Source organism: Hibiscus syriacus, unplaced genomic scaffold (assembly GCF_006381635.1).
Source record: "Hibiscus syriacus cultivar Baekdansim isolate YM2019G1 unplaced genomic scaffold, ASM638163v2 tig00110050_pilon, whole genome shotgun sequence".
NCBI lineage: Eukaryota > Viridiplantae > Streptophyta > Magnoliopsida > Malvales > Malvaceae > Hibiscus > Hibiscus syriacus.
Window position 1 is genome coordinate 1,113,223 of NW_024062576.1, and position 27,499 is coordinate 1,140,721.

General features: G+C 35.1%; 1 protein-coding gene, 1 long non-coding RNA gene and 1 pseudogene across 2 annotated transcripts; 1 reads left to right on the forward strand and 2 right to left on the reverse strand.

Moving 5' to 3' along the window:
* Window positions 1-14,729: 14,729 nt before the first annotated feature.
* LOC120214073 lies at window positions 14,730-15,979 on the forward strand (annotated as a pseudogene).
* A 307-nt stretch (window positions 15,980-16,286) lies between these two features.
* LOC120214013 (HMG1/2-like protein) lies at window positions 16,287-17,073 on the reverse strand. The gene is made up of 4 exons (XM_039212021.1): window positions 17,032-17,073; window positions 16,659-16,739; window positions 16,492-16,569; window positions 16,287-16,391 (listed from the first exon to the last, which is right to left on the reverse strand). The coding sequence occupies exons 1-4, from the start codon at window positions 17,041-17,043 to the stop codon at window positions 16,323-16,325; spliced, it is 240 nt and encodes a 79-aa protein (XP_039067952.1). The 5' UTR covers window positions 17,044-17,073; the 3' UTR covers window positions 16,287-16,322.
* A 74-nt stretch (window positions 17,074-17,147) lies between these two features.
* LOC120214014 lies at window positions 17,148-17,681 on the reverse strand. The gene is made up of 3 exons (XR_005524820.1): window positions 17,611-17,681; window positions 17,288-17,408; window positions 17,148-17,213 (listed from the first exon to the last, which is right to left on the reverse strand). It is a non-coding gene; the product is annotated as an uncharacterized LOC120214014 (long non-coding RNA).
* Window positions 17,682-27,499: the final 9,818 nt, after the last annotated feature.

Consider the following 27,499-nt stretch of genomic DNA (forward strand, 5'->3'; position numbering starts at 1 on the left):
ATTATCTCTGAAGATTAACAACTTAATACTTTCAATGGAGTGCCCCCAGTAAAATTATCTCATTAGCATTATATCCTTGAGTTTTCGATTTCAAGATTTCGTAAGCTCATCAAGAAGAATCTGTTATAGTCTGAGTGTCGATGAAAGTCAAGAAATTTTACCCTTAGAGCTAAATTTCCAAGCAACTGACCTAAGCGAAGTTCATCTATTCCACCATTTTATTTGTGAAAATCATATACAGTCACCGAATGTTCTAAACAGTTATAAAAAAATAATAGATCTTGCACTGTTATGTAGCAAAGATTTCCCATCTTGTCCGCTTCTATACTTACCTAAGCATTTGATAACTTCATTGTGTGGGGGAAATGTTACCTTCATTTTTTTAGGTAAAAGGTATGATAAGAAGTCAATGTTAAATGGATCTTGTTTTTCAAGGAATATGATCTCGTCATATGTCAAAAGGCTATAACCTCATTTCTCAAATGTGCATTTCATTATATTTGATATTCACTAAATTTAAAAAATACCATGTTCCTCATATTTATTCAATGATAAAAACATTCATAAAAGAAACAGATTTAAACAAGACATTATTCTCTAGGTAGCACGACTCCATGGTAAAGGACAAATTTCAAACCTATCAAATTCTTCGACATCATTATTCATTAACTTCCTCTTCCCCATGATTAGAACACTGTGCCACATTGGATTCTTTCAAATCATTGAAGTGGATATGATTTTTATCTCGCAGCCTTTGAACAACTCTCTTAAAGACAAGGTAGTCTTCTACAAAATACCCCAGGGCACCACTGTGATATTCCCAATATGCGTTATTATCACACTATTTAGGGTACTGTGGTTTTAAGGATCCACTGGATAAGGTGATACAATATGCTTATCATAGAGTTTTTGAAAAAAACTATTGATACGTCATTGGAATGGGGTCGAATTGCCTTAGAGGATTCAATGTTGACTTTGGATGAGAGGCATTGACGTTATTAACCTCCCTTTCTTTATTCCTTGAGGGCGGCCTCTTATGGGATTCGCTCCCCTATATCTTCCCTTGTTTGATGGACATCTCTACCATTTCACCAGTTAATCACAATGTCAACGAAGCTCCTAGAGGTGATTGCAACCAAATGCCCGAAGAATGGAGCCTTAAGAGTATGAACGAAAAACTTCATGGTTTTTTTTTGTCTAATAAAGGATGAAATTGCACGATTACGTCTTTTCATCGCTGCACGTATTGCCTGAAACTCTCATTGGCTTTCTTCTCCATCCCTTACAATGTCATACGATATGATCTCATCTAATTCACGTGTTTGTTGTTGTTGTAAGAAGGACTTAGCAAGATCTTTCCAATTTTGAACATAAGTCCTACTTAGTTGGTCATACCACCGAATAATTGAACCTGATAAACTCTTCTAGAAGTAGTGGATTAAGAGTTGATAATTTCTCGTACATCTCATCATCTTTCGACATAACATAGTTATATGAGCTGATGGGCAGCTATTCCCATCGAACTTCTCAAAATTTGGGACCTCGAATTTGGGTGGCAATACCAGATCTGGGACACAGCTTAGCTTTAAGACATTGACCCTATAGACTCTTCATCTCCTCTGACAGTTTTCATTTGGTCCTCTAACTATCCTATTTTTCTCTTCCATCTTCCTAGACTTATCTTCCTCATCAAAGTTTGAGATGCGATACTCTTCCAGATTATTAAATGGATTCGTTACGGGCACTTGTTGTTTAATTGTAGAAGAGTCCCCCGGTACCATTAGAAACTTCCATGTGTGATTATCAACTTTAGTGGTGGTAACGATGCCATAACCTTTTTATCCCTCGTCCTAGGAATGTTCAAGCCTACCATCCTGGCCACAATTTGATCATCGATTGCTCTGACACTTAGTGATGGTGTCTATAGTGTCTTTGTGATATCTATAGTGTCTTTGTGATTTTGGCTAATTATGTTCTCCAAATCCTTCTGCAACTTGGCGAAGTTGTCCTTAATCTCTTTGAGTATGGCTTCCATTTATCTGGTTTTGAGTTGAGTGTTGTGCGGATGAGGTGGATTCAATGCTTTTTGTTTTGTGAATAAAATAATCTTTATTAGTCGCTTAGGTTTTAATCACGAATGTATAGTGAAAAGTTAGTTGAATTAAAATGCAAAATGCATGATGAATGCATTATGAACTCGAGGCATTGATCTAAAAAGTGTTTTTCATAATAGAATATCCTTTATTGAGACAAAAATGTAATTACAACGAGACCAAAAACATTTTAGTGGTACACTCTGGCCACCTTTAAATTGGTTGACAAGTCTCTTTGCTTCACTGGTCACTGGTTGGATGCCATGTCTCACTACCCAGCTTCTTTCGTCAAATGCTACATGTGATGAGTCATTTTATGAACTTTCCCCAGTAACTCTGAGATAACTGTGCCTCTTACTTTTATTTTTCATTAGGCCCATTCCCATCAAAAGTGTCACTAATATTCTCCATCGTATAGAGACTATCTAAAGTTTGCTTGATTTCTTTTTGTATCCTTCTAAGATGTTATGAGTTCAATGTCTTATTCTTCCATATTTGGATTGTCTTGTAGTGTAACAAGGTTGTGTGTCTCTAGGAAATGGACATCGTGTTTTCGACCATACCGTAGATTTCAAAATGTGTTAATGCTTGAACTACAACCTCATACATGATATTGCTTCCTCTCATACTTCAATTTTCCCCACATACTTCACTTGTCTCGACGCATTGTCCTCTTTTCCTTTTGAGTATTCTTAAACTATAGTCATATCTTCATGTCTTGACCTATTAAATCATAACCTCTTTGTCCATTAATGAAAACTATCTTAGGTTGACAAACACTTCGCAGACAAACACCTTTATGTAATGATGCTAATGGAGAATTATAAAGAAGAGAAAGAAAAAACACAAGTTATTACGGTAAGTTAATAATAAAACAAAAATTATAACAGTTCCTACCCGCATGATATCTACCCCACATAATTTATTACTAACCGATCATGAATTTTAATCTCGCATGCTTTTGTCACAATAACCGCATATTTTCTAGTTTGCATGCTTTGAGCAGTAAAATAAACAAGGAAATAAAGTAGTCACATCCTAGGGTTTGCATGTGGTTTCGGGTAAACTCTAATCTCGTACCGCCACTGGATTTGGTTCTATAAAAGGGACCCTAATTCCCCTTGTCGGTGCTCTCTTGGGCCTGCTAGACCCTAAATCCTAAACTCATCACAAACTTATACAAATCAAGTTAAACTCGAGGAGACACATTCCCTTATGTCTAACACGAGGAATAAATTCCTAAGAATAAATAATGTATATGAATCCCAAGGGCTAGTGGGTAGGCCTAACATGAAGAATAAATTCTCACGAAGACTTCGCTTCACCCCCTACTTAAATGAGTTCGGAGCTCGGTTTAGAGCTTGAAATGAAATTTTTGAAAAATATTTGAAAACACTGAAAGAAAACATTAATACAACTATTTATTTAAAAAATAATCAAAGGTAAATAAAATGTATCAAAAATAAATTAAAATTTAAACTTACAACTTTTGCTTAAAAAAGACAACCAGGTAATCGATTTTTGGCCTGGCTCTCAAATGTCTATAGCGGAGTTGCCAGGTTCTCGCTTTAACTTAGAATTGTTATGGAGTTGCCATCAATCATTTTCAAATTAGATCAGACACCTCAAACTTACCATATTATTGGATTTGCATCTTACAAGAGAAATGTCAGATTTGGGAGTCGGTTACAATCGAGGAAGTGTTAGCACCCCGTATTGCCTTTTCGGTACCAACACGATTACTCGATGGTTTTAATTGCAAAAATTGAAGTTTAGGTGAAAACTTAAATATTGATCCAAATTGCTTACCTTTGAGGATTGATTACTGTAAAATAAAATAAATTAAGGGTTTTATAATAAGAAATGAGTATAATCTGTAAACATAAAGCAAAAGGGTTATGTATACCAATATAAAAAACACATAAAAATAAATGAAATTAATAATATAAGTAAATATGAATTATACACACAATAAATATGGAAAAGAAACATAAATAAGTAAATGAATAAAACAAAATTGATTTAAAGCAAAAAAGAAAATCTAAAAACAAATTAATAAAAAGTGACGTGTTTTGACACTCCCATAAATTAAAAGTAAAAGAGAAAAGAAAATGGAAATGGAAAGAAAGTAAAAAGTAAAAAGTAAAAAACAATGGAAAATTAAAGTTTTTACTAATTAAGAGACAAACAAAATATTTATATGGCAGCTTAAAAGAAAATTAAAAAGGAAAAAATTAATTTGATGCAATTAAGATACATAATTAAAATAAAAAGGGTAAATAGAAGGATTAAATCAACATTAAACAAAGTCTTGAAAGTTATTTTTTTAAGATTTATTATCGATTTTCATCAAGAAACCTCAAGGAATGCTAAATCTATGAAGATTTTATTTAAAAGCATTTTCTCTTGTTCCTCGGTTTTCTCTCATCCGATATTTTTTAAAGAAAAAAAAATAAGGTCAAAATTAACAAAGTAAAATGAACCAAAAACTAAATAAAAAAGAACTAATTTTAATAAAAAGATTCTTTCATTACTTGTACCTTCGGGTTACAATCCTTAGCTTCTCACAACAAAAAATTGTCTCAAATAAAGTCTTCCCCCCATTACAAAATAAGAGTGTCTATTTATAAACTCTTAAAAACATTACAAGCAAAAAAAAAACCCTAAAATATTTTCATTAGTGTTAAATACACTAATTAAGAAAGTATATTAACATAATGAAAATATCCTAAATTATCCTAATAAATAAAGAAATTATAAAGCTGAATTTATTCACAAATAATCAATAAAATAATTGAAAATTTGAAATAAATTGAAATTCTCTTATTAGACCCGTATCTAATTTTCTACACGCATTGTCTTCGTTAAAATGAGTATATCTTGAGTTTTTTATGTTCGATTGAGGCATTTTAAAATGTTGGAAAGTTAACTAAAAGTTGGTTCTATCTCAAGAAGATATCATGTCTTGAAAATGTTTGGATCTTGCTTGAAAATTTGTTGCAAGTCGAATAATGTCCAAAACTTCAAAATCGACTTCAATAAAATGTTTTAGGCCTTGAAAAAAAGGTAGGCCTGACAAAAATCGAGTATTATAACTGCCTCTCTTTCTCATTAACGTGTAACATGAATTGAGCAAAGATAAAAAAATCTTATTTTTGTTCGGTTGACATAACTTCATTTCATGGTGTTGTTGTTTTCCTTTAACCTTCGGCCAATATGCTCTTCCACGTTTCTGCATCTTCAAGAATGTTTGGGTCTTTTTAGGTCCATTATGAGGGCTTGTTTACATATTCTACATCTTCAAGTAGATGAGTTTGAAAATTATTTTCTAGTTCGACTTGGTTACAAGGTAGTTGAATCTTAAAAAGGCAACATAACCATTTGTTCGTGTGCCTCTGAATGCTATTGGTACTCATCATCAAGGTAGTCTATTCAAAGTATTGGGCTAGGGATGGTCGAATGTTGGATTCTATGGATGCCATTGCTGAGGAGGCATTGGAATTTTTCAAATCCTTGTTGAGGATCCTAATGTAGAGGCTTTGGGATGTTGGGGTTGTTGAAAGAAATTATGAATGCTTCATCTCAGAGGAGGCCAAGTATGTTACGAGTATGAAATGACTAGAGAGGAGATAGGCTTTCTATGTTGGGTATTAATAGGGATAAGGCCTCTGGCCCTGATGGGTACACATCTTTTTTTTAAGGAAGCTTGGGAAGTGGTCCGGGAGGATTTGATGAATGTTGTTAGGTTTTTCTTTGAATCGGGATATATTAATCTTGCGTTTAATAGCACTATTGTGGTAATGATTCCCAAAACTCTTAATCATGGTTCTATGGTTGATTTCAGGCCTATTTCCTATTGCAGTGTTGTTTATAAGTGTATTACAAGGATTATAGCTGTGAGGTTGTCTAGATTTTTGGCTGAGGTAATAATCATAATCAAAGTGCATTTAAGGGGTCGAAACATTATTGACAACACGCTAGTTGCTCAAGAGCTAATGAGGAGTACAATCGAATGCTTCCTCCCCAGGTGTGCTTTGAAGGTGAACATTCGATTCTGTTCATCGGTACTTTTTGTTTGAGATTTTGGAAGTGCTTGAGGTTCCTAGTGTTATTATTGGCTGGATTCAGAGCTATGTTACCTGCTCTAAGTACTCTATTGTCTTGAATGGAGGTCTGTTTGGGTATTTTGAGGGAGCTAAAGGACTCAGACAGGGGGATCCACTCTCCCCTTATCTATTTTTCTTGACGATGAACGTGTTCTCGCATGTTTGGATGTGGCAGTTGCTTATAAGTTTTTCAATTCACCTTAAATGCCACAAGATAAAGCTCACCCATTTATGTTTTGTAGATAATCGGATGATTTTTTCTAAGGGGAAATATGAATCAGTAATAGGCATTTGAGCAGTGTTGCAACAATTCTATAAGTTCTCAGGTCTCAATTTTAACCCTTCTAAAATTGATATTCGAGTGGGGTTCCTAGAGCTGAGGTGTAGTCTAGTATTGAGGACACTGGTTTTATGATTGGGAGGCTTCCAATGAGGTACCTGGGGTTCCATTGGTTACCAGGAAGCTCATTATTGTTGATTGTATTCCCTTGCTGGATAAGGTGGAGGCCAAATTTCATACTTGGGAATTCAGAAATCTAGCCTATACAGGGAAGGCTTAGCTTATCCAGGCGGTGATTTTTAATATTCATAACTATTGGTGTAGGCAGCTTCCCAAGGCGGTCCTACTTCGAACTGAGCAGTTTAGGTTCTTTTGGAAAAATAGAGATTCTACTGCTAAAGGGGCTCAGGTTGGATGATAGGTTATTTGTTGTCTTAAGTTTGAAGGGTTTGGGTTTAAAGGATTTGAGGACGTGGAATTATATGTTTTTTATCATGTTTTCGCGATGTTCTACTGAGTCAAGGGTCCATTTAGGTAGCCTGGTGCCAAGCCTATGTGTTGCAGGGGTGGATTTCTGGCAGTTGCAAGGTCGTCTCTCCAATAGCCATATGTGGATAAGGTTGCTAAAGTTGAGGTCTGTTGTGTCTGCTGCCTAGATCATGAGACTTGGAGTGACCTTGAGAGATGTTTAGGATGTTGCTAAACCGAGGGGAGAGAATTTCTATAGCGGAGATTGGTTTGGCACCTTTTAATATTCTTCGGCACTCGATTATTGCCCGGATAGTAGTGCTGAACAGGCTTCCTACTAAGGACAGATTAATTAGATTTGATTCCATGTGGAGGATGATAGGTGTGTTATGTTGGGGAGGTTGAGTCTCGGGATCACGTCTTCTTCGGTTGAAGTTTCTCAATGAAGGTTTGAAGTGTTGTGCTGGGGTTGTGTGGGATGCACAAGCAGGTGCGAGGTGGCATGTGGAGCTCTTTTGGGCCATTAGGATGCTGAAGGGTAAGTCTCTGGACTACTATTCTAAAATTGGCTTGGAACTCTTATATCTATGTTGTTTGGAGGGAAACGAACTTGACGATTTTTTAGGGTAGCCATGCTTCTGAGGAGGATTTGTTGTAATGTATTAGGGATGCTGTGAAGAATAGGTTGTTGGGTGAACTTGTGAATATGGATAGTATTGTTAACGTGAACCTTTGTACAGCTTGGGGTATAGGATTTTTGTTGTTGTATAGGGTGTTTGTTTCTTGTGTGGTTGGGATTGACGTATTGTTTTTCTAGCTTCGTGTAATACCAAATTTTTTCCACACAAGTTAAATTGAATTAAAGACTATCGAAGATCAATTTCAGTGGTCTGTGTGCTAATTTGAGGGACGTTGTGGCATGGAGAAATAATTCGGGGACTTTTGAAATATTCCAAGCACTCGGGCTTGGTGATCATACGTACTCATTTGAAATTTAAGTTCAATTAAAAGCCTTCATCTTTAGACAGCGAATGCAAAATTATCAAAAATCCAAATTAAATTTCAAGTTTGTATTGCAACCGAATTGCAATTCCACTGCCTATTTGACCCATATGAGACCCATTTAATTCATTTACAAATCATCCATAAACCTATTAAATCCATCCTCAACTAACCCAACCTCAACACATATACAAAATGAGCCCATTAAGTCAAGAAACCCAACAGGGGCCCTACGTACAATTTCCATCAAATTACAGATTTGCTAACACTCGCACCGACTGTTCCAACAGAGTACGTGACTATCCATCTCTCATACACACCGAGTAGTCCATGTGGTCTTGACAGTGACATTTGAGAAGCCCACAATAACTCCTAGTGCAGCCTCTGGTCCCGTTTCCAGCAAGCACCCAACTGGTCCCCTGCTCAAGGTCAGTCTCCATCAAAGCAAGAATTAAACCAGTGGTCCCCAAAAGCCTCGTGAGCATTCCATGTAAGCAAAAAGACAACGATGAGAGACAGAGATGAAAATGAGATCTATTATTTTTATATTTTTTACATTTTTGTAATCGAAAGAATGAACCTTATAAATCCCAAAACAATTTAAGGATAGGGTCCCCATTTTTTCGAAATGAAGCAGTGTAAGGAAGGATCCCCCATTTTCATTCGAAAGATAAAAACGTTGTAAGTAGAGGGTTCTTACCCACTCTTTAACGAAGCAATACAAGTATTTTTCCGAAGGTATTTCTTCTTCTTGGGTGAACAATAACTTTTTTGAAATAAAACTAGAAGGCTATTTGAGTCTAGGTTTAGAGTTTTAGATCATTAGAGCCTTTGGTTTGTCTTCTCGGCTTTCATTGGAGTTTAGAATCTTGGAGGGGACGATCGAGTTTATGGGAGAAGAAAATTGAGGGAGAAAATAAAACAAAATTGGTTTTTTTGGGTTTAGGTATGAAATGACCGAATTTGACAAAAAAAATTAAGTTTTATATTTAGATTTTTTGGTAATTCATGCACAAGCCATTAAACATTAGTCTTGTTTTTGCCATTTCGGTCACTATGGGTTTCATGTTTTTATTTATTTTGATTCGGATGCAATATTTTGCTTGTTTACATTTTAGTCACTGTATATTTAATTTTTATTTTTTAATGCCTATTTTTTTATTTACATATTAATATTTGCATTTGTGCTCATTTAGAACATGTACTTTGTATATTGTGCCTCTTTTTTATATAATCTATATGTATGGTTTATTAAATATTATTAAAATATATTATATATATATATATATTAAATATTATTTTAGATATATGTACATATGTAATTTATCAAAATATGAGATAATATTTTGTGCGAGAAATTTATGGGAACACACATTGATTGATAAGGATTGTGTTCCTAAGGGTTGTTCATGCAAAGTAGCATCCTTTTTGTTTGAGTGATTATTTTTATATAATTTGTTAAAAAATCATGGCAATATTATTTTGTATGAGGTATCTATAGGAACACACCATAACTGACAAGGAAAGTATTTTCGATGATTGTTCATACAAAATAGTACTCTTTTTTAATTTTTTTCTAAAAGACTCATAATTTAAATATCATTCGAATTCGAATTTACAATTTTTAAACATAAAGATGATGTGTAATCTCTTAAGTATCAATTTTGAGCGTTGTGAGGTGTTCATCCTTCCTCACACGTAGTACTCTCATAACCTTAAAAAAATAATCTATGGTCAACACATACTATTTTTATTCTTTTAACTTATTTTTTCTTAAAAATTATTTTAAAATGTGTTTTTAAGTATTTGATTTACCTAACCCAAAAGTCAATGGCGACTCCAAATCATTTGTTTTTTTTTCAAACCTCAATCTATTTTTAAAAAAACTCAAAGATCGTTTCGACAACTTGTTGACTCTGCTGGTTACATTAGAGAGTCATACCATAATCGATTATACATCATATTTATATTTGAAAATTGTAAATTTAAATGGTATTTAAATTTTGATTTTTTTATTATTTTTTTCATTTCATCATGACATACATCATTTTTATTTATTACTAATAAATAGTTGGACTAATGTGTGATTTCCCCTTGTTTCATATTTTTTACCATTTTTTCCAAAAAAATTGTTTTGAGGTCGAATCAAAGGATTGTGACTTTCCTCTCATACATTTCATGATTTCTAGAGCATTCTAATTGTGCTATGTTCATTTAAGTATGGGAGAACACTACACTTACGTGAGAAAAATTATTTTTTCAACATAGGTTTAGCAAGTTACCTCTGGGGTGCATATTTCGTATGTTTACAAGTTAAACATTGAGTTTCCTTTCATGAACATAAGGAAATGAATCCTCTCGAATTGAACTTGATTTGTTTAAGCCTATAATAGGTGAGGATCGAGGGTCTGGCAAGAACAAGGGAGCACCGACAAGGACAAATCGAGGATCATTTTAGTAGTACCAGAACTCTGCCTATTTTTGTACTGAAACTATGCCCGTTGATTTTCAAAGAATACTACAAAGGGGAAACGAACTCTAACCTTTGCTCATAGGATATATTTACCTTTTGTGAAAAGCATGAATGTGATATTAGCGCAAATTAACAGAATTGAAAAACTCCAAGAGCATCTCGTCATAACACAACAAGAGATGAATGACCAAGTAAAGAACTTTCAAAATGAGTTAAGAGAGCAAATGTCCCAAGTTGATGAGCATGGAGAATGTTCTGATTCATGAGGGGAAAGCATTAGGGAATTCTGATATGCAATAAGAGGCAAGAGCTTTGAATGACAATCTAAATGTCAGTTGTGAGGCCAAAATGACATTTTTAAATGATCAAGAGCACCTTAAAGATCGAGATAATCCAAGTTAGCTTCAGAAATCAAATATGGTCATAAAAAGCATAGATGAACCAATATGGGGTAAAGGGGCAATGAAAAATGTATGTTCTCTCATGAAAGTTAAGCTTCAATCGAAGAAAAGAGGCATAGAAGAAATTCAAACATTGGCAAAAAGGTTTAAAGAAAGCAAGGAAAATAAGAAGGCATCAATCCTCCTAATTTTTCGATTATATCCAGACTTGCTACCTCATCTCTTCTAAAATCATCTTCTCACTTCGATTTTACCAAAGTATAATGTTTATCAACAACCAGGTTTGCACGTTACCAAGAATTCGTGGATATCATCTTGTTTATTTTAATCATCGACATAGATTATCTCAAATTTCTCATTTCCCTCCATACCACTTGTGTGGAAATTTTTACTCTAAAATGCTCATAGACAAACTAACCATGTCGCGCTATGTCCAACCACCATTGCCTCCGCATCAAAAATGACTTGATGAGAAGGTCTATTACCGTATTGAGATTCCTCTTTTATGGTTTATTTTACTTTATAATGCCTGTGTTTTATTATTTACATTTTAGTATTTGCATTTGAGCTCATTTAGCCCATGTACTTTGTATATTTGAGCCTCATCTTTTATATAATCTATATGTATGGTATATTATATTATATTAAAACGTGTGTATATATATTCATATTAAATATTATTTTTAGATATATGTAAATATGTAATTTATCAAAATATGAGGCAATATTATTTTGTGTGAGAAATTTATGAGACCACACCTTGACTGATAAGGATCTTGTTCCCGATGGTTGTTCATACAAAATAGTATCTTTTTTGTTCGTAAAAAGTAGTATTCTTTTTGTTCGAGTGATTAATTTTACATAATTTGTTAAAAAATCAAGGTAATATTTATTTTGTATGGGAAATCTATGAGAATGCGCCTTAACTGACAATGAATGTGTTTATGAGGATTGTTCGTACAAAATGATACCTTTTTAAATTTTTCCTAAAAGGATCATAATTTAAATATCATTCGAATTTATAATTTTTAAACATAAAAATGATGTATAATTGCTTAGATATCAATTTTAGGTGTTGTGAGGTGCTCATTCTTCCTTATGTGTAATTGTCTCTCGGACCCTTAAAATGAATCTTTGGTCAAAGTAGATTATTTTTATCTTTTAATTTAATTTTTCTTCAAATTTATTTTAAAAAATATTTTTAGGTATTCGATCTAAATAACCAAAAAATCGATAGCGACTCCAAATCATTTGTTTTTTTAAACCCCAATCTATTTTTAAAATTAAGTTAGATCTCTTTCTAACGCCTAAAAAACTGAATGACCCTTTTTGACACGTCGCTACTATTCGGGTAAATAAAGTATTTATCCAAAAAAATTAATCAGAAAGAGACTGTACAATAAAGTGAATCAAAAAGAGATTATACAATTCATTGTATGACGTCAACATGAAAAAATTATCTAATAAACTTGCCACATTGATAAAAACATATCCCACGAAACATACTTTTAAAAATCGCTTCTCACGTGGCACTAAGGATGGTAAATGGGTACAGTTTAGTAGATTCTGCACCGTATCCGTTCTAATTGGGGCGGAGATGGGTATAATTTTAGCGGATAGTGGGCGGGTGTGGATTTAGAAAGTGGTACCCGTCGCAGGTGGTGGGCGGGTAATGGGTTTGAGACATTACCCGCCCCGCATCCGCCCGCCCCGTATCCGCCCGCCCACATCCGCCTGCCCAGCTAATATCCATTAATTTTGGACCATTATGAATTTATGTGTAATTTTAAAGACTAATTTATAATTCTAATATTGTATAAGATATACATGTAATTTATTCAACTCTCCAACAAATAGCAAAGGATATTTTGGGCATTCATGTCTCTACTGTCCCATCAAATTTGCATTCAGTATAGTGGAAGTAATTGGTCCTTATCGTAGTCGACTACTTCCGGAGACGATTGAAGCATTAATGTATGCTCAAAATTGGCTTTGGGCCGATATTAAAGATATATTATTATTTAGTTTATATTAGTTTGTCAATTATGCTTAATTATCTTATTAAAGTTTAGTTACTAACTTATATTAGTTTTACTTCTATTATATAGTAGGTAGTGATTTAAATTGGAGCGCTCTCAGTTGGAGGAATAGAGAATGATTGTAATACTGGAGTATTATATTGCCTGAAATTTTAGAATGTGTGCCAAAGAACAAAAACATTATGTGTTTGTCATTTATGTTTTCTAGACTTTAATTATGTCCTTTATTATGGTGTTTTATGTATTTTAAGATCTATATTACACTTAACTTAGATAATCCTTGGATTATTTTATTATGTTTCTTAATGGACATGTTTTTTATGTTTTTGCTTATGTATAACTTAAGTTTGCTGTCAGGCGGGTATAGACGGTACGTCGCTAGTGGGTAGTGGGTGTGGGGATGGATTTGAGAATGTACCCCGTGGGCGGGTGTGGATTTGAAAATTTGTATCGGTGTTTTGTATTTTAAGATCTATATTACACTTAACTTAGATAATCCTTGGATTATTTTATTATGTTTCTTAATGGACATGTTTTTTGTTTGTTGCTTATGTATAACTTAAGTTTGCTGTCAGGCGGGTCTAGACGGGTACGTCGTAGTGGGTAGTGGGTGTGGGGATGGATTTGAGAATGTACCCGCGTGGGCGGGTGTGGATTTGAAAATTTGTATCCATCATGGGTGGTGAGCGGGTGGTGGATTGAAAAATATTAGGTGGATATGGTGATAGGAGGGGTATCCGCACCCGCCCGCCCGTTTACCATCCTACGTGGCACATATTTGCCAAAAAGAATATTGTTTTAATAAATAATGATGTTTAAATTTCATTATAGATAATATTATTTTAAGTATGGATGGATAAAGACTAAAGACAATTAACCTCTAAAATATTAAATTCTCATATAATTTTAATATTATTTTTATATATTTTAAATTATAATCTATTTTCATCTCATAAAATTTTATAATCTACTATTAAAATTCTATAAATTTACTCACATAAACTATAAGTTTACTCTCTTAATATTACCATGTACAACTTTCTCGTTTGTATACACAAGGACAACCCTTTTTTTCCTATACACTATCAAAGAGACATCTTATCTTGTCCTTTGAAGTGCGGAGCGTGACACCGTAGCCCTTGGTGAGAAATGTTTTCAACATTAACCTTTCTAAATTTGAAATTTAAAGAAGGTAGTGACTAATTTTCATTTGACCTCCAAAATTAATAAAATTTCAGTTCAATCTCCTTAAAAATGTTTAACTATAAATAAAATTATAATTTAAATTTTAAAAATTATAAATATAATTTAACTATATTATAATTTTTTGGTAAACTACGCATTTAATACCCAAATTATCATTTTTAATCTATTTTAATACATAAACTTTTAATTTTTCAAAACCATACATAATGTTTAGTTTTTATTTCATTTTAATGCCCACTGTTAAAATTTAACACATTTAGTACTTAAACTATCAATTTTGACTCATTTTAATACCTAAACTTTTAATTTTATTCAAAATTTAACGTTAAATTTTGAAGATGATTAAAATGAAAAAAAATTAAACTTAGGTATGATGTTGAAAAATTGAAAGTTTAATACTACAACTGATATTTAAGTATTAATAGCGTAATTTAATCATTTTTTTTGAACAATTACAACCTAAAAGAGGAAAAAGAATTTTTTTTAGATATGTGTCGACTGGTAACTTTTGCCCTAAAATAGAGATTGTTCACAAAATCTTAAAAGTTGGACGTGAAAGTAAACAACAGAAAATAATGATTAGTAGTAAATTTATGATCATGACAAGATCTATCATTTACATATTGAAGAAAAAACAATACTAGCATACATAATCGAAAATCTTGCACATGCCGACAAAATTGACTGAAACAGCTTTCCCTGCTCCGCCAAACCTAGCAATGCTCTTCTCTCTGCAATTCTCCTCTCCCCCGGCCATCAACCATCTTCCCTCAAACCCTTCTCGCACGTGCCACACCACCACCACTCACACTCAACATGCTACCCTCGCCCCACTTGCCCAAATCCCCACCCTGCTCCACAATAGATCACTTCACACTCGGTCATCACGGCAAAGAAGAAGAAGACCTTGATGGGGGAGTAGAAGTTGACCCAACGCTCCCATTGGGACTACGGAGAGAGGCAATGCCGAGACACGTGGCCATCATCATGGACGGGAACCGGAGATGGGCCCGGTCGAGAGGCTTACCGGTGAGATCCGGCTATGAAGCCGGCGGAAGGACCTTGAGAAAGGTTGTGGAGCTCTGTTGCAAATGGGGGATTAAAGTTCTTAGTGTCTTTGCTTTCTCCAGTGATAATTGGTTTCGCCCCAAAGTCAGTTTTGTTCTTCTTCTTTCACCTCTGAAGATTGTTTCTTTTAATCGGTGTAGGTTTATAGAAACTGTTTCATCGCAGGTGGAAGTGGAACTTTTAATGAGTTTGTTTGAAAGTGGGATGCAGGAGGATACTGGGATCTTTTTGAGGTAACATATCTTTCATCTTCCATATCCGATCTATATACTGTTTGTGTTCAAAGTTTGTTCCATATCCGAGTCTTTTTTTCCTCATAATTTCCATTGATTCCCTGTTTGACTTGTTGGGAGCTTTAAGAAGAAAGTGGTGATATGTTGTCTTGCTCTTATAACAGGGAAAACATCAGAATATCTGTAATTGGAGATCTAGCCAAGCTCCCTGAGGCCCTTCAGGAACTGATACTCAACTTGGAGGAAACCACCAAGAACAATTCGCATTTCAACTAATCATAGCCGTCAGTTACAGCGGACAATACGATGTCATTCAAGCTTGCCAAAGGTAGCTCTAAAGGCTAAGCATGGTCTTATCGAGCCTAGTGATATCGACATCTCTCTAATGGAACAAGAACTACAAACAAATTGCACTGAATTCCCCCATCCGGACCTACTCATACGGACCAGCGGAGAGTTTAGAATCAGCAATTTCATGTTATGGCAGTTGGCATACACCGAGTTATTCTTTGCACAGTCACTCTGGCCTGATTTCGGAGAAGCTGAGTTTTTGAAGGCATTGCTAGCCTTTCAGCAACGGCAGAGACGTTATGGTGGATGAAGGGGTTTATAGCGACATATAAGGATTTATGCTAATAAATGGTGGAGGCAACTAATTGTTGTCACATCTTATGTATATTATTATGGCAAAGCTGTTTATTTAAGTTTTTTGGGGACGTAGAATGTCTTAACAAAAAAATATGCAAGAACAACACAGGAAAAAGAAATCTAAGTTCAACAACTAAATTTAATGAAACATGATGCATAGTATTTCCCTAGGATGCATCTTCCTGTTAGTAAATATATACTGGATAAACACGAAACACTAAAGCATCATGAAGCTAAGGTATTCAAGAGCTATCATTTGACCTACAAGTATGAACATACAAAATATAACTTTTAGCAGTGTTCAATCATTTCATGTCCAAGCCAGCCATTGACTTCATCTTCTTCATCATCATCATCCTCAACTCGGCATCGTCCTTCCAAAGGTTCACAACATCAGATTACAGTAGGGCATGCAAACAATGCACATAAAAACATGACCCAAAGTGATGCAGCCAGAAATTAAAACTAGATTACCTCTCCAGTAGCCTCATTCTCTTCATCATTCGCCTCTTCAGCATCTTCGTCGTCTGCCACACCATTAGCAGAAGTTCCCTATCAATTATGACAGTTCTAATAAAATCAGTAAAAAGTCGAGTGAAATCATTGTTCGAAATGGAGAAATCATAAGGCAATTTGTTCACCTGCTTCTTGTTGTAGTCCTTCATTTGCTTTTCATAGTCACCCTTCCTTTTTTGAGCTTTGGTCTCATACGGGGCTTTGTCCTTCATACACATGCAATAAATTCGGCAAAGGAAATTATTACAGTTAGTAACAACCCTTCTCGTGAAAATGGAAATTTTAAATACTAAGGCCACTAATTCGCACCACCAATAGAAGTGTTTAGAAGAAATGATAATGCGTATGCCAATATTTAAAGCTTCAGACAATAGTAAGCCACAAAGAAATCCAATTTGAAGCCAAAAAAGATGGAGATATTTATCAATGCCCAAAGTCCATGCAATTATAGTATCCAGACAAAACAAAAATCTATATAATAAAGGTTTCAGAACTTACTTCCTCAGACATGGATTTCCACTTCTAACCACAGCTTTTCCAACCTTCAAACAAAGAATTCAAATAAGCAACCATAACATTCTGGAAACATAACTTCGATAGCAGCTCTAAGATTGCAACTTTCAGCCGATACAGCCTTCACATTAGGATTTTCCTTCTTGAAAGTAGTTCTAAACTCTGCGCTGTTACACAAACAAGATTAAACCCCATAAAAATAGATCACCACATTCAAGTAATTTATTTATACAATAAATACAGGAAAACAAAGAAAGCACTAGAGGCCTCTTTGGTTTGTTGGGATCTTTATTAGCTTCCTCTCCTTCTTGGCTTTCCGAACCGTACTTTTATCGACAGTTGCCTTCCGCTTCCCAACCTTTCTGAAAGGAATAAGAAAGATGATATATAAATCACTGCAATATTCCTATACCAGCAACTATATCAACCATATTCATATCTAAACATCATTACGCATCATCAAAACTCAATGACTTAGCAAACGCTACTGACACCACTAGCAATTTTCGTATGTCAATTAATTATAGATGTAAAAGAGAAAAAAGCAGAACTAAGTCAACTAACCTGTCATCAGCAGCAGGCTTCAGGCTGTAGTTGTGTTCTTCACTGCACCTTTACCTCTAGTTCCTGTCATTCTACAGTATACCAAAACATAAAAAGATTAGCAATAATCGATTAGATAAGAGAAAAAAAACATAAAAAGATTAGCAATAATCGATTATATAAGAGAAATCGCCTCAGTGACCAAAAAAGTTATAATATACGATTTTAACCAACTTTTTTGGATTTGCCAAAATGACCAACAAAATCGCAACGCGAAATAAAATCGCAACGCGATCCCCAGAATCGCAAATCAGTTTTCCAAAATCGCAACGCGATTCTTGAAAATCGCAATGCGATAGTACAAATTCGCATTGCGATTTTCCAAAATCGCAACGCGAATATGAAAATCGCAACGCGAACACATAAATCGCAACGCGTATCCGTAATCGCAACGTGTATCCGTATATCGCAACGCGTATCCATAAATCGCAACGATAATACATAAATCGCAACGCGTATCCGTAATCGCTACGCGATATTTAAAGCGCCATTATAATCGCTACGCGTATTTATTTTCAAATTACAAAAACCAATATTAAGACAAAATCCCGTAATCGCAACTCATAACCTAAAACCTAAAATCACAATTCAGTCCCATCTCCATCTCTCACTCTCTACGGCGAAGAAATCCGTCCCATCTCCGAAGATTTCCGTCCCATCTCCGGCGAAATCCCTCACAACCATTCACGGTCAGAAATCCCTCACATATTCAGAAATGGAAAATCAACCTCCGAGGGTTAGTTTTTTAATTATTTTTATTTGAAATGTTTGCATTATGTAGGTTTTTTCATATTGAACTGATGATAAGTTTATTGGTCATTTCAATAATAGATTAACCATTTCACTTAGATTTCATTTCGCGTTACGATTCTGTCGTTGCGATTTTCATTTCGCGTTGCTATTCTCTCGTTGCGATTTTCAAGTTAGTATTTGTCTTTGTCTTTGTTCTGTCTTTTGGTTGAAGTAATGCAATCCATTCAAGTTTCAATTTGCAGAAGAGTCGCAACGAGATAAATGAAAATCGCAACGAGAGAATGACTGTCGCAACGAGAGAAATGAAAATCGCAACGAGAGAATCGCAACGCGAAATGAAAATCGCAACGCGAAACCAAAATCGCATTGCGATTTCATTTCGCGTTGCGATTCTCTCGTTGCGATTTTCATTTCGCGTTGCGATTATCTAGTTGCGATTTTCATTTCGCGTTGCGATTCTCTCGTTGCGATTTTCATTTCAACCAAAAGACAAAACAGTGTTGCAAATTTTTAGTTTCAAGATAAACTACTACTTTTTATGTTTATTGTTTTTGGTATATCTTCACAGTGTAGTTTTTGGGTATATCTAACTTGGTATGTTTATTGTTTTTGTAGAAATTTTTTTCGGCTCAATTGACCTTGAGAAAATAAAGTCAGCCTGGCCACTACAATTGCTTCGAAGCTTTCACCTGCTCAAAGACAATTGTTTGAGGAACCTGCTTCGGGCCATGGCTGAGAGTACAGCATCCGGGTGGAGATGCTATTTGACCCATTTTGGGCTTCAGACCATGACATCAATCTACCCGACAGTATACAACGTGGTGAGGAAGATATGGTTTCATTTTCCACCAGCGTATACTTGTTTTGGGCGGAAGGAGTTCGCTTAATCACTGGTCTACGATTCGGACACGATGATGTAGGCCGGTACACGTCGTCATATCGCCCGCCCATCATGGTTATCCCGGGTTTTTCCGGATGAGTCATGGAGAAGCCGAACCATGTCGACGACCTGAAGAAATTGTTTAATAAAAGAGCTGGTTTCACTCGGATGGATGACGTCGATGTTGTCCGAGTATGCCTTCTACTACTTGTGTATGTCGCTTTTTAGGCAGAGAGGCCAGACAACCTATTCATCGGGAGCTAATAATATTGGTAGAGGACCTGAATGCATGGAATCTGTTTCCGTGGGGTTCGTATATATGGAAAACTACCTGGACTAAGTTGTCTCTGCCTTTGATGACCGCAAAAGTTTGCGGGGCGATGGGTCCAAATACACTTTGTCAGCTTTGTTTGGGCCTTTAAGGTAAGAATTTCTATATAATGTTTCTAAAATTATAATTAATTATTTAACAATTACTAATTTTGTTATTATTTGTTTGTAGATTTGGTATTCGAGGCTTTCCCCAGCATGCGTACATATGCAATAAAACGTCAAATGATATTCCCAGGGCTATTTCCTGGAAGAGGAAACTCTGTTGGATTGGGAAGACTTAATACCATATGCGACAATAAATAATGTAAGTTAACACAAATACTTTCATATAATATATAAACAAGTTATTAATAGTAGACTTTTACTTTGTTTGAGTTTTTATATTTTAGGAGGCCAACATTCCATTACAAAGACTGACACCCACGGAGGAAGAGCTTGCCACTGATTGGTGGCAAGCTAGTCAGAGTTTTTTTGATGGCACGGATGATAGCAGCATCCACAGCGAACTATTCTTTCGCTTCAATTGAGCTCAAATTTTAGGCTTCAATCGAACTTCTAAATTTTTTTTGAGTTCGAGCCTTTTCGAGTTCAAGTTTTAGTATTATATTTCAAGTTTGAGTTGAACTTGATAATTTTTAGCTCGTGAGTTTTTTAGTCGAGTTGAGCTTACTTTTAAAGTTTTCGAGTTCGAGTCGAGCTCAGCAATACTCGAATTTGACTCGGGTGTTGAACAAACGTCGTTTGGTTTAATTTTTTTTAAAAAGAAAAAAAGTGAACTGGTGGTTCAAACCGGTTTTGCTGGTTTTCAGCCAGTTCACCACGGTTTTACTGGTTTTCAGCCGGTTCTACCGATTTTTAGCCAGTTCATTGCCAGACCGGTTTTGTGAGGTAACCGGACCGGACAGGCCACCGGTTCACGGTTCAACTGGTTGAACCGGTCCGGTCCGTTTTGATAACCATGAGTTTTAGCATTGATGATTGTGATTACCACCAAATTATTCCCTACGAGGCTAATAGAGCCTATATTAATTTAAAGATGATGTTAGATGCAGAATAAATATTTTTTTGAATAAATTTAATTTTATTACCTAAGTATAGTTCTTATGTAGAAAAAATCCCAACAATGTGATAAAGGTTACAAAAAATTATCCCAACAATGGGATAAAGGACTGCCTATTTACAACATAATTGGATGGTCAATACCCCAACAATTACAAAGGTAAATGTTAATATTATCTAATCTATTTATATTTCTTCCTCTTAATTGGATACGTACAATCTCCTTAATAGAGTTCAACATTTCTTTCACACTTCTTTTGTTTCCTTGGAACAGTCTTTTGTTTCTTTCCTCCCACAGTGAATAGATTAAAGCGCACCAAGCAAGTTTCAAGATAGTAGTGAGGAGAGACTTACTTTTCCAAGCACTACAGGCCCAGTCTAACATGCCCACCATCGTAAAGGAGGAGTGTATAAGCCGGAGAGGTTGAGGATATCATTCCACAGGAAACTGCATGAGGCATTCACTGAACAAGTGTCCCTAGTCTCCGTCCTCATTGCATAATATACATGAGCTGTCAGTAATGATTCCCATTCTAAGAATCCTATCTTTAGTTGGGAGTCTGCCAAGAAGCGTCATCCATGTAATCATGCTATGTTTTGGAATGTATGGAAACCATATCAATTTGTGCTATGAGACTTTAGCTCCTTTTACCCGAAGTTCTTTCCTAAAGTCATTTCTTTCTAGCTCCTGTAGATAAAATAGGGATGGCAGTTGCCCTGAGTTTCCATAAGCGTCTGATACACTAGCTAGAATTTGCAAAATCTCCATGGACATAAAGTCTTTATCCTTGATAACATAGCTTTTAATCTAAGCTACTCACAAAGATCCCTCTCCAGCAAGGATGTTCTTGATAAGTTTTATCATACATGTTTTATTCCATGTTTTAATATCTTTTAATACAAGTCGTCCTTCAGATTTGGCTTTGCAAATTTTTGCCAGCTGAATCTTGCTCCAGTGGCTGCCTTATCAGTGGCTTTCCAGAAAAATCTAGAGCAAAGTTGTTTAATCCTGTAATAATAGTCTGCAGCAGAATTAATTATCTGCACCAATAGTTTGCTATACTGAAAAGGACAGCTCTGATTAGTTCTAATCTGCCTGCATAATTCAGTGTTTTCCCGATCAGTGATGAAGCTTTAATGATCATTTCAATAAGAATTATGCAATCCTTTTCAGTGAGTTTCCTTGTGACTAAAAAAACCCTAGGTATCTGACTGACAGTAACCATGTTTGAATCCTGTTGATTACAATATGGTCGAGATTTCTGGTTGAAATTCCAGTAGTATATAGCTCACATTTGGTAGCATTAAGATTTAGACCAGACATTTCATAGAATTGATCTAGAACGCTAATGACTCCAGCAACAGATTTGATGTTTCATTTATAGAAGATTAGTATGTCATCTGCAAAAGAAATGTGAGTGAGGTTGATCTTCTTACATTTAGGATGGTACCTAAACAAACTTTTAGCAGCAGCCATGTTGAGAATTCTAGAGAGCATATTCATTGCAAGAACAAATAATCGGAGAAAGGGGGTCATCCTGTCTTATTCCCCTTGTACCTTTGAAGAAGCCAATCAAACTTCCATTGAAAGAAATAGTATTTTGCTTCAGAATAGCAAGTTTCAATACAACCATGAAAGAATTAGGGAGAGATAAGCCTTAAGGATGGAAGAAATGAAACCCAGTGAAGAGAGTCAAAAGCCTTTTGTAGATCAATTTTCATGGCACATCTTAGAGAGATAGATTTCCTTCCATATCCTCTCACCAGTTCTTGAGCAAGGAGGGTGTTGTCAACAATATTTATTCCTTTGACGAAAGTTGATTGGTTGAGAGATATTATTCCTGGTAGTAATGTAGTTAACCTTTGACTAAGATCTTTGTGATTGTCTTGTAAATTACAGAGTAACAGGAAATGGGCCGAAAGTCTCTAACCTTGTTGCGATTAGGGACTTTGGAACCAACACAATAGTTGTGGCATTGAACACCGGAAGGATGAATGTCTATTGAAGAAGTATTTAATAGCTTTTACAACGTCTTCTCAGACCACAGACCAAGATTTTTTGAAAAAGTATGGAGTGAATCCATCAGGACCTGGAGCTTTGTCATTTCCCTAGTTGAAAATTGCTTCTTTGATCTATTCACCCGTAACTTCATTTACAAGATTAGAAGAATAATCTAATGGCAAATTAAATTGCATTAGATCTTTCCTGGAATCCGCAGTACCTAAAAGACTAGAGTAAAAATTAGTACCCTCAGAAGCCATTTCATTGAAAGATTCAAGCCTTCTACATTTTTCATCAACCAAATCTGGATGGTGTCTCTTTGTTTTTACCTGAGATATTGAATGGAAGAATTTGTGCATTTGTCACCTCCTTTAACCATTGAACTTTGGCCTTTTGTTTTAAGAATATTCTTTCTACTTTTTCAAGGGATACAAGCTCATTCTGTAAAATCAACTCTTTTCCTATAGTGACTTCTCCCCTTAGAGTTGATAGTTGAAGTAGTTCAGCTCTTTTTTTCTTCTAACGCACCCGAGAAGAAATATTACTATAACATTCCTTGTTTATGATTTTGAGCACGATTTTAGACGTTTAAGCTTAAGGAAGAGGACCTTCATCGGGTTTCCTTGAATGGATGGTTTCTATGACTGTCGAACTTCATTTAAGAAATTTGGATGAAGAGTCTAGAGTTGAAAATTTTGAAAGGTTTGGTTGGTTAGCTTGAGCCTCTCTATTGATCTAAACTAGTTTCATGCAATGATCAGATGCGCATGTGCAAGGAATTCCACAAATGAGTTATGGAAAGTGTTTACCCATGTTGGATTGATAAGCACCCTATCAAGCTTCTTTGCAAGAAAGTGTTGTTGTTGTTGCTCCAGATGAATGATAGACCAAAGAAAGGATGGTCTTGTAGGTGGAGATCTTGAGTGACTTCTTGAAAATCTTTCATGTCTGGTGTTAATGATGAACCATAAGCTCGTAGTCTGAGCTTTCCTTCATTGCAAAATGACGTTGAAGTTTCCTCTTAATCCAAGGTAAGGATCCAAAATATTTTCCAATTCACGTAGATGTTGCCAGAGTTATCTTCTAATTATCATCATTGCTTGCGTAAATAGTTGTAATGATTAAGGGAACACCCTTAAAAGAGCCTCTGATGGTAATGGACTGAACTGAAGCTTGGCAAAGAGATATATGTAGCTTTTTTTCCAAAGAATCCAAATCCTCCCATTTGAAGCAAATTTGTAGTTTGAACAGTATTCCATTTCGTAAATTTGGAATTGAAAATTTCCATTGATTTTTCTAATTTAACGCGGGTCTTCAATAAACACAGTATGTCAACATTATTTTGATAATCCTTTGCAAGACTTCTCCTTGTTTTTTAGGATTATTTAATCCTCTCATATTCCAGAAACTAATAATCATAGAGAAGGAGGATCCGTTTGCAACCCATGACCACGACATGTTGGACTTTTTGCATTATCTAGGTGAGCTTTCTTTTGAATTTGAGATCATTAATCAAACCTGCTACACCTAGAGAGGTTGTTCAAATTTTCCTCCCTTAGTCTTCAATGATTGGTGGATTTTCGTCCACTTGTTGAGCAATTCAAATCTATTTACGATCGATGAATAAGTCTTTTCTTTGACTTTTGCTGGACATCCTCTTCCCCTTTTTGGAATTAAAATGTTGGCATTTTCTTTTTTTGGCCCAGAAGAGTCGGTTCTTTGCAGCTCATGTTCTACTATTGATCATTGAATGCACATGGCTTGTCTACGTGATTATCTCGCTCCAATGTGAAAGGTATCAATTGATCTCCTCCTGTAGCTTGGACTTTCGGTGCAGTATTTGTTGTCATGGGGACCAATTTGTTTATTCGTTGAATGCACATGGCTATTCAATTGATTATATCGCTCCAATGTGAAAGGTAGGGCCGAATTCAATTTATCTCCTCCTGCAGCTTGGACTTTCGATGTAACATTAGGATCTTGTAGAACCGGTTCTTGTAGGGCATCAATATCTCCAATAGATTCAGATTCCAGGGAAGAATTTTCTCATTTTTTCTCCAAACTTTCAAAGATTTTGGGGTATTAGTAAATTTTTCTAAGCATCATTTCTCGCTATGTCCGAAGATTTTGCATTTTTTACAACAAGGGGATAACCAGGGAACTTCGACAGTAATTGATGTTGCTTTTCCATTGTTGAGAATGACATCCACAAACTTAGGGATTTCCTCATTCACCCCAATTTCAATGCAAATTTTTTTAAATTGAAGTCTTGATTTGGAGACAGTAATTGAATCCATGGATAGTGGAACTCCTATAGCACTGACAATGTAACTTAATCCTGTTCTCGAGAATAGTTCTAGAGGTACGTTATATAAATGAACCCAGATTGGGATAGTCGAGAAGTCAAAGTCGAGTATTTTTAAGTTTGGTTCCCATTTTCTAAGGATCAAAGGTTTGTTTAGAATGTGTCAGGGACCGTTTTCTAAAACCCAATCTCTAGCCGATTCAGAATTGAAAGAAAAAATATATAGGTTGTTTTCAGCTAAACTAACCTTAACATGAGTTCCTTAAAGTGCCTTCTTCCAAAGATTATCGACAATCCTTTGCATAGAAATAAAATTAGGAGCTTCTCCAAGAAATTGCCCAACCAAGGAGTTTTTCCATTCAGCAATACCAGTATCAAATACTTCTGGAGGAGGTTGAACTGATGGGATCCCTTCACGCGATTTCGGGGGGAAATACTCTAACTCTTGCTCTGATGAACACCCGAATAGTTTCCTCCACTCCATTGAAAGGAATAATAAAGCGCTATGAAGAAAGGAAAAAAATAGGATGAGGAATCGGAAGGAAAGTATGTTGAAATCACCGGAGAGGCAACGGAGTCTCAAATTCCGTTAGACCTGCTAACGTGCACCCAGAGTCCCTAAAAGTATATTACGTCCGGATAGCGTAATTGATTATAGGGAAAGCATGCTTAGAGTCTGTTAAAATAGATGACGTTTGTGTCAAGTTCGAATTTTACTAACGTCATTTTTTTTGGATAATTTGTAAATTATTACATAACTCTCGATTGGATCTTAAGTATGTCATGATCCTGGACTGAATGAATTACATTTAACCTAAACTTTTTTTATAAAAAAAGATGACGTTTGTTTCTCTTATTTATTTTTTATGGAAGAGGATTATTATTACGTGCTTCATTAAAAAATTCTTCTTTAGCCCTAGTCAAAAAGAAAAAAATACACATAATAATAAAAAAGAATACACATTTCAATGGAGCATCAATATTACTCACATAAATAGAGAAATCAATAGTGTCGATGATGTACTAGCTCACCCTGGTTGCACGGAGGGGTGTTTATTGAGTGAGTCAATCACGAGTTGGGTAGTGCTCGACTCGTGCTCGTTAAGAAAATTTATTGTTCAACTTGTTGCTCGTTAAGAAATTTGTTCTCGTCTTGTTGCTTGTTAAGCTCACGGAATTTTTATTTATTTTATTTTTTAACTATAAATAAAAATATACTAACTATATAAAACTTAATATAAACATAAATTAATAAATTTAATCAAAAAATTATTAAAAGAGTGTACGAAACAAATTCAAAGTCTAAAGACCAAAATAAATTCATAATACATTAAAATAATAATTAATTTTATTTTTTAGGTATAGTAAATAATAATTTTTAATTATTTATTAAAAATTAATATATTAGTAATTTATTATCTTTTCTATAATCTATTAGTAAATTAGTAAATTTTTGAATTAACTATTTTTAAAGATGATTATTGAAAAGTTATAAAAATTTAACGAGTTTCTCGCGAACTTGAGTCTAGTTGGACTTTGCTTGACTCAGCTCATTAAGATCTCAAGTCGAGTCAATCCGAATCGAGCTTTTACAGAATTTTGACCGAATCGAGTTCGATTTGCTCATGAGCTACTCAACTCATTAACAACCCCTAGTTGCTTTACCGGAAGTCTCTATCCTTGCTTATCTGCCTACTGAAGCCCACTGACACCTCCAGCTTGACATGGAGAACCAGAGAAGATGCTCTAATCGTTGTTAATTCAGCTCTCCCCTTTGTAACAAAAAAAAAAAAAGACAACAATTTAAACAAACATTCGAAACAATAAATCCCAAACAACCAAGCCCCAAACTAGTCCAACATTAATACCTATACTTTTCTCATGCTTAAGCATGCTAATCACTTCATTCGGTGGAGACAACCAAATTTGAGTATCGATAACATCAGGCCAACACTCATTGTCAAGTTATCCGCAATGCTATTACCTTTTTCTTAACACGTGTTGAAAATGATGCTCCCATTGCCGATCCTTCAGTTAAAGAGTTAGTACTCCCCATCCTCCGATTGTTAAGCAACTGAATAGCACCAAAAAACGTCTGGTTATCAGAACCCGATTGGATAACAAAGGCATCAACTGATTCACAATTTTAGTACTACTTTATACAAAACGTTTGCAAAGACTGATAGGGTGATGCATCTCCTCAGGGTTGGGTACTTTCGGTAAAAGCACCAACAAGGTTCGATTAATATGCTCAGGAAGCTGGCCACCAGCGAAACCTGATGAATTAACGAACATACCGACTCTCCAACAATACTCCAATTCTGTTGATAAACATCGCATGAAGACCATCCACACCAGGTGCTTTTAAGGATCCCATGTTTAAGAATGGTCTATGTATTTCATCATTCGACACCATAAGCGAGAGACTATTAATGAATGTCCATGTACAGAAAATACCCCCCAAACCTCATAATTTCTATGATTTATTCCTTGCCTCATGAAAATATTCTTAAAAAAA

Coding starts and splice junctions, on each gene's coding strand:
- LOC120214013 (XM_039212021.1), bottom strand. Junction 16,570..16,658: donor AGGACTACAACAAGAAGCAG/GTGAACAAATTG, acceptor CATAATTGATAG/GGAACTTCTGCTAATGGTGT. Junction 16,392..16,491: donor AGAATGAGGCTACTGGAGAG/GTAATCTAGTTT, acceptor AACCTTTGGAAG/GACGATGCCGAGTTGAGGAT.